The 19,216-nt window shown below is 41.4% G+C and overlaps 1 protein-coding gene across 1 annotated transcript in view; it reads left to right on the top strand.

The window, feature by feature from the left end:
• The first annotated feature begins 350 nt into the window (after window positions 1–350).
• The window catches only part of E2F5 (E2F transcription factor 5), a 29,073-nt gene continuing 10,207 nt past the window's right edge, over window positions 351–19,216 (top strand). Inside the window, exon 1 of the mRNA XM_057532241.1 lies at window positions 351–844. Within this exon, the coding sequence (XP_057388224.1) occupies window positions 611–844 (234 nt within the window). The 5' untranslated portion in view covers window positions 351–610. The remainder of the gene's footprint in view (window positions 845–19,216) is intronic.

Below are 19,216 nucleotides of genomic sequence, written 5' to 3'. Positions count from 1 at the left end.
ATGTTTTTCGAGCTTTCCTAAAGCTCGAAAAGAGCAGACAGCAGAAACCGCCCAATGAAGGTAAGTGAAGGAAGGCTAATCTCGTGTGGCTCCACGGACCCAGCGGCTCAGAAATTGATGGCCACCCGGCAGGGTTTTTTCCTGCCCTGAAGCCCTTTTTTCCTCCCGGCGTTGCTGCGGGAGGTCGCCGCTCCCGGCGGCGGCTCGCCAACAGCAGGGAGGCAAGTGTGAAACCCAGTCACCGACGCTGCCCTCCTCCCCGCTCGCCCCTCCTTCCTACAGAAAAATGCGTTTCCAAGCAACGGCGGGCCGCGGCGTCACTTCCTGCCATTTAAACTCGGGTCCCCACCCCTAGCCGCCCCTTCTTCTCGCTTCCACTCCCCCTCCCCTCGATCGTGGGCTTCCTTCTCGCGTCGCCAGGCTCGGGGAGGGGGCGGAGGCCCGGCGCGCCGAGCGGCCCCCAGGCGGGTGGGCGCCGCGCACCTGTTGTTTGCAGGAGCCCGCGACCCTTCGTCCCGCCCTCGGCGGGCGGAGACGGCAGCGGCCGCCGCGGAGCCGACCCGGCAGGTGGCCGAGCGCGGGGGCCGCACCACCGCGGCGCGGGGACGCGATGGCGGCGGCCGAGCCCGCGGGCTCCGGGCAGCCGGCGCCGCAGGGCCAGGGGCAGGGCCAGCGGCCGCAGCCGCCGCAGTCCCAGGCGCAGCCCCCGCCGCCGCCGCCGCCGCCGCCTCTCGGGGGCGGCGGGGGCGGCAGCAGCAGGCACGAGAAGAGCCTGGGACTGCTCACCACCAAGTTCGTGTCGCTACTTCAGGAGGCCAAGGACGGCGTCCTGGATCTCAAAGCGGTGAGTGCGGGAGGCGGGGAGGGGGCGGACTTCCGAGCCCGCGGTCCAGGGAGAAGACCACCCCCTTGTCGCGTGGGTTGGGCGGCGCGGCGTGGACGCGCCTCCCGGGGACCGGGAAACCCGCGAGCAGGGGCCACGTGGCCGGCGCCCAGGCCTTGGACGCCGGGATGGGGGAGGGACGCGGGACCAGGATGGCCCGGACCGACCGCGTTAACCAATGGGGCCCGGCGCTGTGCCGGGCTCTCGACAAAGAGCCCAGGAGCTCGGGCGCGCCCGCGTGGCTTCAGGCTCTGGGCGTAGGGACCCGAGGGCGACCGAGTGTCCTTGTTGCTCCGCGTCCACCTGTGGCAGAGGCGCAAGGGGTACCCGGGCGCTTTGCCCCGAGGCACCCTTGGGATTGATTTTGCTGTTGGGAATTGATGGTTTTAATAGGCAATTCTTGCTGAGTCCGTGTTTCGGTTGTTTAAAACGAGCAAGCAAGCAAAACCCGATTTTGCCACCTCTTCTGGATGACACACACACAAAAAAGTGAACTCCTTAGCCCTCCCCGTTAAAACAATGATAGTAATTTAAGAAACCTGTTCCTTGTGCACTTCTTTTCATCATCCTGATGATTAAGAGGGATATTTGACTTGTGACTTAATTTGGTATCTGATATAAATTTCTAAAAGCGAGATTTGCCATCACACGAAAAGGGGGTGTTTTATAATTTTCACCCCAAAAGATGGAAGCGCTCAGTAAACTCTTTCCTATTTCACGAGACCGTGTGCTTGTCTTTTACTACAGTTTGGAATTTTCAAACAGCAACATGCATCAAAAGCTGTTCTGTTAAACAAAATGACTTAACCGTTCCAGGCAGGACTTGGAAGGATTCCACAGCGCTGAGGAACAGCGCTGTGATCACACTTGAATTAAAATTCAGCCAGCACAGGCAGTTTAAATAAGAAGTAAAGCATTAAAAACAAACAAAAATTACTAACGAGTCAGTAATTACTGCAGAAGTTTGGTCCCAGCACCTAGGGGAGGGCCACCTTTCCTAGCTTGAGAGTGTGACTGCAATCATCAGGGCTGTGCCTAGAGTAACAGAAGCAGCATCTGAGCAGGAGAGCATCTTCTAGTTCTTCCTGACCTGAACTCACAAAGGCCAACTTCATGGCCTCTGCTAGGGGCCCTCCTCTCAGTGTAGTGCAGGAGGTGAGGTATGTCTTTGAATGCCGTCTCCTTTCCCTGGGTGTAGTACGTGTTCAGTATGTGATTGTTGAATTATCTGAATTGTTCTAGTTTATACAAATGAGGCACAATGCACATATTTTGCATTTTCGGAAGTAGTTTCTACTCTCTTCTTTTTGAAGTGTTACTCCTAGAATTTTCCCACACCCTTGGAAATTCTTGTTCTCTTTTTTTCCCCACCAGCTCTTTCCTCCATACCTCCCTCCCTGAAAGTGCTTTATGGCATATATAGTATTTAAATTGTTGTGAACTAAATTGGATTCTGTTTAAAGAATTTCACAGGAAGTCATGAGGTCATCAGTGAAAGCGAGGGATGTTACAAAGCATAGCTTGCAAACTACTATTCAAAATCTAGAAGTTCAGTTGTAGCCTGTGACTTCAGTAAGGAATCAGGAAAGTTTGGGATTTTCCGGATGAAACTGAACTCTGAGGGCTGACTGTGAGGGCTTCTGTAACTTGCCTTGGAATATGGTGGAACTTTGCCCTTGCTTTCCCCTGAATTCTTTGGCTTCTTCCTACTTCATCTGTGGCCACATTTTGCTGTCCAGAAGTCACAGAGGCAATGAGTAGGAAATGGAGTTTAATATGTCATAACAACATTGTTTCATCCATCCTGGAACTTTCTTAAAAGTTCAAGGGTTTCTGCAGTGACATTAGGTCTCATTATATTAACGACTTTTTAGTTGTAGAGAACAGTTTGAGTATCATTCTTTTTCACATATATATGGATATATATATTTCATTTATTTACATATGTTTACTTGTATATATGTATAAAATCTTATAAAAATCTTACACTGAAATCTTTCCAATGATGTTTCTTATTGTACACCATAGTAAAAGATCATAAAGACTTTTTCTGACATGTTGAAGATCAATTAACACTGACAATTATAAAGTTTCTGTAATTTGAAATTATAAAATCACATATTTTTCTTATATTCTTATTGGGGGTGGTATATTTCAACATAAGTTATTGGCACTTTTGCATTATACACTTGATATTTTTTAAGAAGCAATTAATGAAACATCATTTTTGTGAATATCATGAATATAAAAAATATCAACCATCACATCCAAATATCTTAGATATCCATAAAATATCCAAACCACTTAGATGCTATTTCTTTTCTAACTTGTAACATATACTACTGAAGAATAAGAACATAATGCTGTATCTTAGTGATGCACTTCTTCTTAGTAATTTAACTAATTGAGGACATAGCTTAACAAAACAAACAAATTCTAATAAAGCTGTTCTAGTATAATTTAACAGTTAGGAGGGAATGGAAACACCTCGGAGCTGGTTTGAGAAATTTTTATTCAATATCTTTCTCTTACACCACCACGATATAACCTCATTTACAATAGTGGGAGTGGGGTAGTTACTCTCTCTTTATTCTAGTGAGATGACAAGTTATGTCATGGTCCTTTCCAGTTATGTGGTTTGCCAATTTATGCTGTTAGTAGCTGACATTTATTGAGAGCTTAGTATGTGCCAGGCATTTAACATATATTAACTAATTTTATCATCCTAACAGTTGAAATTTGGACTTATCATCCCCATTTCACAGATGAGAAAACTGATAGGTTAAGTAACTTGCCCAATGTCACACAGTAGAAAGTCACAGCTATGACTTGAAACTAGACAATATTTTCTTATTCTCTGTGCTATACTGACTTTCAGTATTCCTAAAAAAAAATTAATTTCTTAAATTTTTCATCTGTGTAAGGGCATGGAATCTTTCTTGTAAAGAAAAATGCATGATTATTTTTATACCTCTACTCATGATAGAAGAGAAGGTATTGAGCTTCTGCATTGAAAATGAGGATATTGATGACAAATTCATATTACTTCACAAATTAAACTAGGGTTCTATTTTTATAGAACTAAAAATTTAAGTAAGTTAGGATAGTCATGACTGTCTATATATGTTGTTTTGAAAAGTCCTATTAATTTATAACTGAGTTTCTGTATTTGCCATTTTGATGCCATCTTCAACTTTTTAAAGTATGCTCAAGATTGCTTATCTCATTTATTATAATTGTTCAAGTTATCAATTGCCTGAACGATACCTGGATTAATATGATAAAATACTTATGGTGTTTCTTATCTCACAGGTCCCTGACTCATACCCATTTATGATTAGCTGATTAATACACACTGTGGAAGAAATAAATAATCTAAGGTCTTAGTTTGTGATGTCACAGAATAAAGCAAGGATTATCCTAAGGAGAGAGATATGGGTAGGAGAGCCAGAACTTTAGTGCATGCTTAAAAATTCTCAGCACAATTTCACTTCTGAGTATATACTCCAAAGAATTGAAAACAGGGTCTTGAACAGATATTTGTATACCTATGTTCATAGCAGCATTATTCACAGTAGCTAAAATGTGGACACAACCCAAGGGTCCATCAACAAATGAGTAGATAAGCAAAATGTGGTATATACATATAATGGAAGATTACGCAGCCTTAAAAAAGAAGGAATTTCTTTTTTTTAAAATTTATTTATTTGTTTATTTATTTATTTTTGGTTGTGTTGGGTCTTCGTTTCTGTGCGAGGGCTTTCTCTAGTTGCGGCAAGCGGGGGCCACTCTTCATCGCGGTGCGCGGGCCTTTTACTGTCGCAGCCTCTCTTGTTGCAGGGCACAGGCTCCAGACGCGCAGGCTCAGTAGCTGTGGCTCACGGGCTTAGCTGCTCCACGGCATGTGGGGTCCTCCCACACCAGGGCTCGAACCCGTGTCCCCTGCATTGGCAGGCAGATTCTCAACCACTGCGCCACCAAGGAAGCCCCAAGAAGGAATTTCTGATACATACATAGATGAACCTTGAATACATTAAGCTAGTCACAAAAAGACAATGCTGTATGATTCCACTTTATGAAGTAACTGGAGTAGTCAAGTTCATAGAGACAGAAGGTAGAGGAGTGGTTGCTGGGGGAGGAGGGAATGGGAAGTTGTTGCTTCTTGGGCATTTGGGGCTGAATTGCGTTCCCTCAAAATCCATATGTTGAAGTCGTAACCCCCAGTAGTCAGAGTGTGATTGTATTTGGAGATAGGGCCTTCAAAGAGATGATTAAGTTAAAATGAGGCCACTAGGGTAAGCACTAAGCCAATCTGACTGGTGTCCTTGTAAGAAGAGGAAATTTGGACCCACAGACACCAGGGATTCCTGTGCACAGAGGGGAGCCCATGTGAGGACACAGCGAGGGAGACCATCTGCAAGCCAAGGAGAGAGGCTTCAGAAGAAATCAAACTCACCAACACCCTGATCTTGGACTTCAGGCCTCCAAAACTGTGACAGAATAAATTTCTGTTGTTTGAACCACCCAGTCTGTGGTATTTTTATTATGCAGCCCTAGCAAACTAATACTGTGTGTATAGTTTCAGTTTTGCAAGATTAGAAGAGTTCTGGAGATTGGTTGCACAACAATGTGAAGGTACTTAAAACTACTGAATTGTACACTTAAAAAATGGTTACGATGCCAATTTTATATTATGTGTATTTTACTGCAATTTAAAAAAAATAGGTAAAACAATACTGCAGTACCACTACATACCTAATAGAATGGCAAAAATCCAAAACACTAACAACACCAAATGTTGGCAAGAATGTGGAGCAACAGGAACTGTCACTCACTATTGGTGGGAATGCAAAATGTTACAGAAGTTTCTTAAAAAACTGAACATACTTTTACCGTATGATCCAGCTGTCACACTACTTGGTATTTACCCAAAGGAGTTGAAAACTTATGTTCAGACAAAAACCTGCACATGGATATTTATAGCAGCTTGATTCATAATCGCCAAAACTTGGAAGCAACCAAGATGTCCCTCCGTACGTGAACGAATGAATAAACTATGGTACATCCAGACAATGGAATAGTACTCAGTGCTGAAATAAATGAGTCATTACCATGAAAAGACATGGAGGAACCTTAAATGCATATTACTAAGTGAGAGAAGCCAGTCTGAAAAGGCTACATCCTATATAGCTCCTACTATATAACATTCTGGAAATCACAAAACAATGGAGACAGGAAAAGATCAGGGGTTAGGGGAGTAAGATGAACAAGTGGAACACAGGATTTTTAGGGCAGTGAAACTACTCTGTACAATACTACAATGGTGGATACATGTCATTATACATTTATTAAAACCCACAGAATGTACAACACTAACAGTGAACCCTAATGTAAGCTATGGACTTTGGGTGATTATGATGTGTCAGTGTAGGTTCATCAGTTGTAATGAATGTATCACTCTGGTGAGGGATGTTGATAGTGGGGGAGGCTGTGCATGTGTGGGGGCAGGAGATTTATGGAAAATCTCTATGTTTTACTCAGTTTTGCTGTGAACCTCAAGCTACTCTAAAAAATAAAATATATTAAAGATGCATATATAAAGCTTCTCTGGATACATCTATTCCAGGGTCTAATTATTAAACATCTGTTAAATACAAGATGCATGACCAAATGGCAAAAGAAAATTCTTAGGAGACTAAAGCTCTACAACACTAATAAAAATGATTACTAGTAGCTAATACTAAGTGACTGGCACTATGCCAGATGCTTTACTTGTATTAGCGCATTTAATCCTTGTAACAAAACTATAAGGGAGATATTATATCTCCATTTTGCTGATTAGGAAATTAGGGCTTAATGAGGTTATCTAGTTACAGCCAATATCCACGGTAAAGAAGAGCCCAGATAGTCTGATGTCAGAATTGATGCCATGCTAAGCAAAGTGTACCTACCTCTGAAGTTTTGGTATAATGTGAAGAACAACTTTTCTAGAGAACAAGAAAGTAAAAAAAAAAAAAAGCCAGCCATCTCGTTTTCCAGTTCTGGACAGGATAAATGGGATAAATGGACAGTACTAGTGAGTTCTTGGTCTTGATTCTGCCACTTATCAGCAGTGTGTCTTGGGCATGTTCCACATCCTGTATATCTTATCATTAAAGTGGAAGGAAGAAGAAGGGATGAGCCACCATAAGTGGTGGCAGTAGTTGTGAACCGAGAAGCCCCAGGCAGATTTTATTTTTGTGCTAAGCTGTACAGTCTCTCTACCCTCACACGTAAAGAAAGGTGGTGGCCTGAAAGGGATTCCACCAGCTTTCTCAATGTGTAGACCAATGGTCAAATATGTCAGCATCTTCTGGATCTTTAAAAAAAAAAAAAAAGATTCTAATGTCAGACCTGGGAAATCAGGCTCTGTAGGGCCAGGGGAGGAGCCTAAGAATCTGCATTTTAAATACATACCCCAGGTGGTTTTGATACCTACTGACATCTGAGAACCATGGAATGAGCTCTACTGCTTCTTCTTTTTCAATCATATTATTCACGAATCAAAAAGAACTGTTCTGGTAGTAGAAGGAATTAATGTCAAACAGTTGACCCTTTAGGAGTTTACTAAGATTGATGAGAGCTACTCTTGGGAAAATGTTGGAGGCTAGGGATGGAAGAAATGCCCCATTTAATTGCTCTGGAATAGTCTCTGCTCCTGTCTGAATGGCAGCATATTACGGCATTCAAATCTTACATTACTAATTAAGGGACCTAATTTCTAGTGGAAATGAGTAAGCTTTGAGAGTCATTTCTATAATGGAATAAATTAAAATCCACTTTTACAGTAAAATTCTGTTTTACTTACAGGGGAATAGGAAAATTATAAAATTTTTAAATTTTGGATTTAATTTTTTTTTTTTTTTAAAATTTATTTATTTATTTAATTTTGGGTGTGTTGGGTCTTCGTTTTTGTGCCAGGGCTTTCTCCAGTTCCGGCGAGGGGGGGCCACTCTTCATCGCGGTGCGCGGGCCTCTCACTATCGCGGCCTCTCTTGTTGCGGGGCACAGGCTCCAGACGCACAGGCTCAGTAGTCGTGGCTCACAGGCCTAGCCGCTCTGCGGCATGTGGGATCTTCCCAGACCAGGGCTCGAACCCGCGTCCCCTGCATTGGCAGGCAGATTCCTAACCACTGCGCCACCAGAGAAGCCCTGGATTTAATTTTTAAAAAGAGCAAGATTAGTGCAGCTGTAGCTAATCTTCATCATTTGTGTTCCAGGGGACTGAGCAGTGAATGAGATGATGCTCAAATGATGCGAGGGCCTCCATCACTGGGAAAGAGTCTTTCCTTGAATGGAGAGTATGTGTAGGCAGGACTGTAGACATTTTAGGAAGATTGTCACAAGGATAAGAGTAAGGAGTGTCTAGTTGAGACCCTCAGGTAACTGAGAGATTTCATTAGCAGAGTGCCCAAGTATTTTAGTTGAGCTTTGGCTGATTTTATGCATCATTTTCTTTTTATAAATATATTATTAAAATTTTAAAGGTAACTTAATAGACTAGAAATACCCTTTGAATTGCTATCTTACGAAGGGAAAACATAACACAGAAAGCTTAACAAATCCATAAAAAAGGATGAAAAGGTAAAAGCATTAAAGCGTAATATACAGGAAACATCAAATGAGTAATAATTGAAACCTGCTAGTTTCTGCAGTATGTGAATGTATCCGATTCCTTTTTCTTTTTCATAAAGTTGTTTAGATGAAAAAAATTCAGGCATCCATTCTGTACAAGAAAAGCACCAAGAAAGAAAAGGACTCAAAAATTTTAAATTGAGGTATCCAGGCAAACGGGAAGAGAAAGAAATCAGGAGTGAAAGTACTAATTTCCAGAGAATGTCTACCTTAATATCAAGTGCACTCAATGGTATAAACTGATATTTTTAAGAATGAGATCATAATCTAAGGATGAATCATAAAAGTCAGTGTTTAAATAGTGCCTCTCAGTGTGAATCACATACATTTGTCTGGATGTGTGTATTATGTTATGCCGTTTCTGTAGTATGGTAAGTATTGGCATGGTAAATATTTCTTATAAATACATTTCTTTTAGATTTTGTCATTTAAGGCTAACTTTCCCCAATTATTAGTCCATGGGTCTCCCTTTATGTCTTAAACTTAATATGTTTGTACAAGGGAGGGTATTTTTTCTGATTTACCTTTTTAAACTTAAAATATATCTGTTGAAATAGCATACAAATAGAAAACTTGGAAAAAATTAATATAGTCCAGAATAAAAATTACCCAGTATGCCACCACCCCAAGAGAGCCACTATTTTCAATTTTCAGTATTTCCCCAATTTGTTACACCTTTTCATAGCTGAGGTCAAACTTTTATTTTCCCAAATTATAAACATAAATTGTGAGGGCCTCAACTTAGATCTATCATATTATCCAGAATTCACCATTCTTTTAGGTTGGTAATATATTAGTTGTTTCTAGGTTTTGTTCTATCTCATTCAATAAATATAAGTTAACCAATGTGTGCCCTAGCCCCTTCCTTTAGTAGCTTACAGCTTACGGTTATGGGGAAAAGTGAGGGAAATGGGAGTTGGACACTTTCACACCGTAAGGGGGTATGGAAGCCCCTGCTGAGCCCTGGGGACCGGTGATGTGGGAGCCATTGACGGCTCCAGGGAGCAGTGAGAGTGGAGCTGGAACTAAGGGACTCAAAAAGTCAGGTGACATTGATATATGTAAAATTTAAGTTCATGTTGCTCCTCTACTTAGAACAACATCCAGTGCCTACAGGACCCTGTCTCTTCTGGGAGTCCTTCCCTTCTTCTAGCACACTCGCCCCTTCCATGGCTCCAGTTCTTCTAATGCTTCACACACCCTCTGCTCTCCACCTTATGGCTGCTGCACAGGCCTTTCCTTCTGCCTGGAGCACATTTACACACACACACACACACACACACACACACACACACACACACACACACTCCCTTATTTGACTGGCCATTTCTCTAAACCCTCTGGTCTCAGTTTAAATGTTTCCTTGTCTTAGATGCTTGGTAGGTAGAATATGACTCCCGAAAGATACCCATGGCCTAATTCTGGGGACCTATGAATCTGTTCAGTTAAGGGGAATTAAGGTTAAAGTTGCTAATCAGCCGACGTTAAGATGGGGAGATTTTTCTGAATTATGAATCTGAATTATGTATTATGAGCCCATTGGTAATTATAAGGGCCTTTAAAAGTGGAAGAGGGAAGCAGAAGAGAGAGAGCCAGAGAGATGGCAGTATGGAAGGACTTGGCCCAACCATTGCTGGAGGAAAGGAGCCACTAGCCAAGGAATGCTGCAGACTCTAGAAGCTGGAGCATCCAGAAGGAACACAGCCTTACCTTGATCCAAGCTCAGTGAGACTCGTTTTGGACTTCTGATTTACCGAACTATAAGATAATAAATTTGTGTTGTTTTAAGTCACTAAATTTGTGGTAATTTTGACAGCAGCCATAGGAAACTGATGCAGGTGCATCTCCTGACTCTTCCCCTTAATCTAAAGTGGCTGAAGTTGATTCCCATTTATTCTGTTTCTCCGTTACCTGTTCTTTTCCTTAATACCCCTCATCACAAGATGGGATTGTTTCTTCATTTATTTATTTGCCTGTGTTCCCTTCTAGACCAAGTGCTCTGTGAGGCGAAGGGCTGTGTCTTGTGTGTTACCAGTACTGATCCAGCCAGTCTGTTGTAAGCTTTCAACAAATAGAATGGATGTGATCAGATTTGAATTAGGTGAAAAGGCATTCCCAGCAAGACAGCAAGTGCCAGAGCCACGAGGCCAGAGAAAGAAATGGTACATTTGCAAAGCTATAAATCAGATGACTGTTGAATTTAGAGAATATGGTTGTAATTTAGGCAAGATTACAGGCTTGAACTAAGGTAGAGCAGTGGAAATATAAAGAAGTGGGGAGATGAGATGTTTCATTGTAGAAGTGACAGAACTTGGATGCTGAGTCTATAGGAAAAGGAATCGTGGATGACTGCCAGGTCATGGCGTGGTCAGCTGAGTGGATGGTGGTGGTTTTCACTTAGAAATTATGAAGAGAGGAAAGGAATTTGGAGGAAAGGGAAGTCCAGTTCTGGGCATGTGTGAAATGCCTATAGGCCATCCTTGAGTAGATATTTGGCAACCTGTGGGAATTATGAATCTGGAGCCCAAGAAGAAGACCAGGGCTACCAGTTTGATCTGGAAATGATTGGTTTATGAGGTATGTAAGGGAGAAGGTTTAGAGTGGAAAGAGGACTAAGAATGGAACTTGGGCAAACACTTGTAGTTCAGGAGCAACAGAGAAAAACGAGACTTGAGAAGAAACAGCCCGAGACTGAGGAGGAAAAACCTATGGGTTGTGGTGACAGCAAGGCCAGGGAACAGTGCTTTAGGAAGGAGAGAACCAGAGTCAAGTGCTGCAGAGGATACAAGACTTTGTAGTGTCCACTGGATTTAGCACCAGAGGTCCAGGAAACATTTTTGGCATTTAGACATTTTTGAATTATTTCTGCTTCTGATAATCTATTCTAAAGAATTACTACATCAAAGGATAATAAAAATGTAAAACCTTTGATGGATGTTGCCAAATTGCTTTACAAAAAGATAGCACTTATACTCCACTAGCAGCATATAATCATGACCAGCCACCTCACCACATCAGAAATAGCATTTTGCAATGGCTAAAAGTATACACCCTGGGTTCACATCCTGACTTTACCATACCATTTCAGTGGCCTTGGGCAAGTTACTGAGCTTCACTTTCCTCTTTTGCAAAAATGGTGACAATAATAGTATCTATCTCATGTGATTATCATTATAGGAATGGCTAAAGTGAGTTTTTACTTTTAAAACACTTAAACAGTGCCCGGCACATTGTAAGTGCTGTTTCCAGGTGTTTGTTAGACAAGTGATGGATAGAATGAATCAATATTGGGTATTCTGATGTTTTCATATTATACAAATTTGAAAGATGATGAATAATAGTATCTCTGTTTTTTAAGTCAACTTTGTAAAGGTATAATTTCCACCCATTAAATGCTCCCATTTTAAGTGTACAGTTCAGTGAGTTTTGACAAATGCTTGTACCTATAACCACCACCACAACCAGATGTGTAACATTTCCATCACCCAAAACAGCTAGCTCCCTTTTGCCTTCTCCCAGCCAAACTCCAACCTCCCCACCCCGCCAAGCAACCATTGTTCTGTTTTCTTTTGCATGGATTAAAACGACCTTTGCTAGAGCTTCATGGTAATGCACTCATACAGTATGTGCTCTGGGTTTAGCTTCTTTCACTCAGCATGATGTTTTGGAGATTCACGCCCATTGTTACCTGTACCAATAGTTCATTCCTTTCTGTCCCTGACTGGTATTTCGTTTTGTGGGTATAGCACACTTTGCTTATCCATTCACCTGCTGCTCCCAATTTTGGGCTTTTATGAATATTCTGGTACAATTCTCTGTGTAGACATATATTCTCATTGTTTCAGTTTGCATTTCTTTATTATTCTTTTGCTAACTCATTAAAAGTTTGAAAACTTTTTCAAGAATGTTAACAAATTTTTGGTATGAAATGTATCTTTTGTCCATGTTTTAATTCGTGGTCTTCATGCTTTCTTTTATGTGAGTTTTAATTATTGAGATAGTCAAATCTTTATCTTTTCATTTTTATTTCTTCTATAGATTTGACGTTTAGAAGTTCTTGGTGAAGGAAATTTGTGACATTTTGATGTATATACATATGCGTGTCTGTGTGGGTGTGTGTATGTGTGTTTGAGACAGAGATGCCCCAGTTTTTTGGGGGGGTTAATCAGTTTTCAGAATAGGCTGCTGGTCACAGTTATGAAGGAAGCTGACATGAAAATTGAGTTTAACTCAGTCATTGGTCACATTCACTGTAATCCCTTTGAGATTTTTGGATTTATTTTAAAATCCACATCTGACTAGTATATTCTTCTTGATAATGACAAGTCCAGGTATTCTGAAACCATTGTTTATCCTTTAGATAATGAGATTTTGTCCATAGCTGAGTTTTCTGATTACCTAAGGGTTTATGTCTATTAATAACATTATTTCTTATAAAAGAACATTTAACCATTTTGGTTTGAAAAATTTCCAAATTGCATTACACATGTCTTTGTGCTTGATTTTACTTTTTTGGTAACTTGGGATAGTCATGATGAATATTATGTTTTGTATCCTTTGGAGGTGATAGCCTCAAAGCTTTTCTAAGTATCTTGGATTACTGCCATGTCCAGTGACCTCAGCTTTGTCTGCTTAGTGAGTTTTTTATCCTTTGTATAATTTCTGCCACATCTCTTGATTGCTGCTTAGGTACCTTGCCAGTGTCCCAGATGGTACTTCCAGTTCTCTTGTGGACGTTGAAATTAAATAGCCCCACTGTTAGGAATCATAGAAAAGAAGGAGTAAATAGGATCCAAATGGGGTGAACTATTTGCGTAATAAAACATACCTTTTTATATCTATTTTTGCTTCTGCAGAAGCCCTTTTTCCTACTTCATTGTGCTTGACTGTGTTCTGAAGTGTTACAGTTAGAGAGTTACACCAGATAAGTAAGTAAATGTGGTCTGTTACGTTCCATGATACACTTTTCAAAGGACAATGTTTTCTTACTATAGGTGACAAATTGGATCTATAATAGTGATAATGGCTAACACGAATGTAATACTCGTGATGTACGAGGCACTCTCCTAAGTGTTTCAAATATACTCATTTAATCTTCACAACAACAGTATCTTAACTGTTATCTTACAAGCTAGCCCGTGTTCCTAACTTCTATGCCACTTCTTTGGTTCCTAACTTCTAACCATCAGGATGATAGAAAATGTGCAGATACAAATCCCAGTGGTAGAATAGCAGATGCATGCTTAATTTTGCTCCTGTTTTAGAAACTTAACACATATGAGAATTACAAAGCATGCAGTTGGGGACTTAGGCAAGCAGTCTCTAGAGCTGAGTTTCGGCAGGCTTTTCCTACTTAAATAGATATTTTATCAAGTATCTTCTTTTTTCTTTTGAGAGATCTTTGGTGACTTGAGTAAGGCAGTACAAATGAAGTTTGTTTTCAAAAGCTTATGCAGAGTTTATTAAAAAAATTTAAGAATTAGAACAAATTTAAAGCTTATGCACTTAAAAATACCATATAGAGTAGTAGTTAGAGGTAGTGAAAGCACTGCAGATTTTTTTAGGAGAGATTTCTTCGGGGGAGGTTTGCTCCTTAAAACACTTGCGTGCTTAACGCTGCTTCTGGAGGAAGCCCTTTGTAGCCTTAAAGTAAGTTATTTATTTTTTGGGTATTTAATTTCCTTCCTGATGTAACATCCTCTACAGATGCATTGAAAGCACACAGCAGCCTCCTTCCTCCAGGAACTCTTTCCTTTTTTGCCGCCACCTGCAGTAATCTCTTTTTTCAGTCTCGTATAACACTTTGTCTCTACTTTACGGGACTGTTTCATTTTTTCATCCTCATTCTGCCAGGTGTTAGCCATGGTCCCAAAGACTTAGATATGTTTACAGTTTTTTTTGTTACTGGTTATTATTTTTGAATAAATAAATAAGTGGAAATGAAGATCTTTCTGCCTTTTCAGACACTCTAGATGGAACCACCTGCAGACTAGTGGTGCTCGAATTGCTACTCGGTGCATTTGTATAGCTTGGGAACTTATGACTGTCCACCAGTCTTTTCAAATAATAGAAGCCCATTTGAAAATGTTTTGCCACACGTTTATTTCATGAATATATAATTAATGCCAGATTCCACCTGATTATTCATTAGCCTTCTGAGTCTGTTTCCTATAAAACAGGGAGAATGATACCTACTTTACAAAGCAGTTGTGAGCATTAAGTTAGATAACATCTGTGAAAGATCCTATTACACAATTACCCAAGTACTGGCTTATAAATGGTTCTTGACTGTGGGTTGAAATCAAACATTCTACATCTCAATTATCTTTAACAGTGTTTGAAATTAGCTAGTAATCTTACCATGAGATAAAGCAACATACCATCGAGCACAGTTTTTTTAAAATTCTCATTAAAATATTTCATAGGCAATCTTGGTGTATTACCTGGGGCCCTTCCACCTTATATTCAGGATCCCATCACTTGGGCACGTCTGTATGCATGTGTATATAACTAATGTTGTGTAGTGGTTTTTTTTTTTTTTGACCGTGCCGTGCAGCATGCGGGATCTTAGTTCCCCGACCAGGGGTCAAACCTGTGCCCCCTGCAGTGGAAGCACAGAGTGTTAACCACTGGACCACCAGGAAAGTCTCTTGTAGTGTTTGTATTGCACAGTTTTGATTTTTGGATGTGGCCCTCCTCGCTGTAATGTTAGTCTCTGTAGCACAGTAGCTAAGACAGTGAGTGCACGTGTGTCAACAGTTGTTGTCCTGGAAGAGAGTAAAGTACCTGCTTTACAGATGGAGAACCTGAAAGACAGGATGTTTCCAGAGTTACTGTGTTTATTTCAGCCCTTTTAAATGAAGCATCGGGCTGCATCGGAAGAACATCCTTGAGCAAATGAGCCGCAACTAATCCTAACCCAAATAAAGCTACTGCATAATCTCTCTCCCTCCCAGAATTAACACTGGTCTTAGTGGACTCATTTGTTCAAGTGAAGGGGTGGGGCCAGAAAATTCTTAAAGCCCTTTTTAGCACTTATATGTGATCTCTCTGAGCTCTTAGGTTTTATTTGACTTGTCCACCTCTTAAAATCATCACAAGCTTTAATTTTGTTCCACCTGTGGATATCAGTTTGTTCACCATTGGTGACATATTTTTAGAAAAGAATTTAATATTTGGAGGGGAGATCTATGTCTTTCAGAGGGTTATGTTTGTTTTTCCTGAAAAAATGAGCATCTAATAGATGCTTCCCATGGCTATATAGGTCAGGTCCTAGAATAGTAAATGTAAACTTTTAAAGTAAATTTGATGCATACTCATGTGCATTCAACAGACACAGTGCCAGCATGGGATGAGGATGCACCCATTTTGTTCTCTGCCTGTCCCTTGACAACACCCCAGCCTTTCTGCAGGGCCTCAGGAAAATGCACAGTGATTCTGATGGCTCTCACTTTAAGTTCAGGGCCGCTAACTTGAACAGGACCATAGTGGGGTCCAGCATTCCTTCTACATGACTTATTCTCTGGCTTTCCTAGATGAGGATTTCACACTTCTCCTCTCTCAACCACTAACCACCCCCTCCCCCTTCACTCCTCCACTCCCACCTCCACTGATGAGAAAAAAAAAAGCAACCAGAAGGAAGTGTCTAACTTCTCCCCTTACCTTATCTACTATCGTACCCACAGCTGCACTTGGGCACTCTGATGAGCTTCAGTTATTAATATGCCCTCTTATTATGTAAGGCTGATCCTCAGCTAGTCTGATTCACATCCCCTCTTGCATAGTTACTGCTGTTTCTTTAGTGGTTGCCCCTTCTCTCTCCTGCATCATGAATTATCCCTCTTCCCCCTTTACTGGCTCATTCCTATCAGGATACTCACATGTTGAAATTGCTCCATCTTTAAAAGAAAAGAGAAATGAAGGGAAAAAAAAACTTCCTGGGGAAACCCCACAATTCCCTATAGCTACTGCTCCATTTCTGTTCCTCTTTGCAGCAGAAATCTTCAAAAGAGCTGTCCACTCCAGCTTTCCTTCCACTCTGTCCTGGAATCTCTCCATGAAGGCTTTCTACTCCACCAGTCTGTCAAAACGGCGCTGACCAAGGTCACTCGTGATCTTTCCAAAGTCTAATCCATGGATCAGGTCTCAGTGAGTCAGGTCTCCCTGCCAGCGATACTTAACATGGTCACTCTTTCTTACACTCTTCCCTTGGCTTCCAAGACCCCACTCTTCCTACTTCTCTTACTTAAGTGGCAGGTTGCCCCTCATTTCTCGGATCTTAAACACTGGCGAACCCCAGGGTTGGCCCTTAGACATCTTCTCCTTCTATGCTCACCTCCTAGGTGAATCCAGTAGGTTCTATCCGGTGTCCTAAAATGTCTTCTTTACTGATGGCTTCTGAATTTGTATCTCTAGCTTGGACTTCTCCCCTAACCCCCACACTCCCAATGTCCAGTGGCCTTCTTGATCTCTCCCCCCTGGAAGTCAACTTGTCCAAAGCCGAGTTCCTGATTTTCAGTGCCCCAAACCTATTCCTCTTGCAACCTTCCTCATCTCCAGTTGCTCATGTCAAAAACTGGAGAGTTACTCTTGATTCCTTTCTCAGGATCGCCTGCTCGCTGTACCTTCAAAATAGATCCTAATTACCGTATATTAACGCATATATATGGAATCTAGAAAAATGGTACTGATGAACCTAGTGGCAGGGCAGGAACAGAGACACTGACGTAGAGAACCGACTTGTGGACACAGCGGGGGAAGGGGAGGCTGGGACGAATTGAGAGAGTAGCATTGACATATGTACACTATCATGTGTAAAACAGATAGCTAGTGGGAAGCTGCTGTATAGCACAGGGAGATTAGCTCGGTGCTTTGAGACGACCTAGAGGGGTGGGATGGGGAGGGTGGGAGGGAGGCTCAAGAGTGGGGGGATATGTGTCTACATATAGCTGATTCACTTTGTTGTACAGCAGAAACTAACACAACGTTGTAAAGCAATTATAATCCAATAAAGCTGTAAAAAAATAAAAACAGTTTTAAAAAGCTATAAAAAAAAAATAGATCCTTAATCTCACCATTTCTCACAACCTCCACAGCTACCCCCTCACCCAAGCCACGGCCATCTCTTGAATGGATTATTGCCATTGCTTTCCCACTGGCTTCTTTTCTTTCACCCAGAGCAGCCCGAGAACCTTTTAAAATATGGAGCCAAATCATTGTGTGCTCAGAGCCTTCCAGTGACTTTCTGTTTTACTGGGGGTAAAAGCTGAAGTCTTTACAGTGGCCTGCAAGACCCCAGCGATCTGGCCCCTTGCTACCTCTTCCATGTTATCATCTTTGTCTCCCTGTCTCTGTGTCTCTCTCTTCCCCCTCCCCTTTCTTCCTCCTCTCGTTACACACCCCCTTCCCATTCTCCCTCTCAATCACTATTCTGGCCACACTGGCCTGCCCGCCTTTCCTTGAAGGACCTAAGCATCTCCCACTTCAGAGCCTTTGCACTTACTGCCAGATATTCCCAGGGGTCACTTCATTCAGTTCAAATGTCACCTTATCAGGGAGCTCTTCTCTGAAAATCCTATTAAATATAGCACCTTCCTACATGCATTCCTCCTAACATAATTATTTGTACATTATTAACTCCTCTCCCTCTTTTGAGGTCAGGGACTTCGTTCTGTCACCACTGTATCCTTAAGACCCAGACGAGCCTGGCACCCCGTGGGTGCTGAATGGATGAATGAAGGTGGTGGTGATTCATTGTATGATTTTATTAAGTACAAAGGTCTTGGATTACTTAATAAAACTTTAAGAATTCACACGCAACTTTTAAAAACACTACATAAAATATGATAGGTTTGTATACATGCAAACTCTAACTTACCCACAATCTTGTTTCAACCTGTATTTGATGATGAGGCAGTTACTTACCAATATTTAAATTATGCAGCAGACACTGTGCTAAGATGATCCAGTTTAATCCCCACAATTCAGCATGTGTTGTTATCCCATTTTCCAAAAAGGAAGTGAGGTTTAATGAGTTTGAAGCCAACTGAAGACAGGAAGTGGCAGGGCTGAGGTTGGATCGTGGTGTGCCTAGCTCCAGAACCTGACTTCAGAAGGATTATGCAGCTGCTAAAATAAAAGCTTCCTGGAGATCCTTTTTAATGTTGGTCATGTATATGTTTATATATTTAAATAGGAAGATATTTAAGAAATAATGCTTAGTTTTGGAAATAAAGTATTTAATTTTATAATTGTTAAGCAGTAATAAATTATAAATGAGATACTTTTTTACAAATTTTGAGCTAAAAGTGAGATCTCATGGCTCTTTGCCCAGTGACCTGGAATAGCTCTGCGATCTGGTTCATACAAACATATTTTAATACCCTACCTGGTGAGCTATTGCTGTGGTTGTGACGGCTTTTGTGTGTGAGTCCGTAGCTACGGATAGCACAGAGCTGGCTTGGAGTGCTGCGGGCTACTTCTCAAGAGGGAAGTGAGACATGAATTCACAACTTAAGATTTTACAGTTAGCTTTGCAGTAGATGACTGCGCTTCAGAAAGACAGCCTCACACTCAAGGACAGAAACTGTACGATGGTAGGTGAAACAGAGAGGAAATTGCTAAGTACAAGGAAGAGGATATCGATGAAACAGTGCCTAG

This window comes from Balaenoptera acutorostrata, chromosome 17 (assembly GCF_949987535.1).
Source record: "Balaenoptera acutorostrata chromosome 17, mBalAcu1.1, whole genome shotgun sequence".
NCBI lineage: Eukaryota > Metazoa > Chordata > Mammalia > Artiodactyla > Balaenopteridae > Balaenoptera > Balaenoptera acutorostrata.
This window is presented reverse-complemented; position numbering and strand designations above follow the sequence as displayed.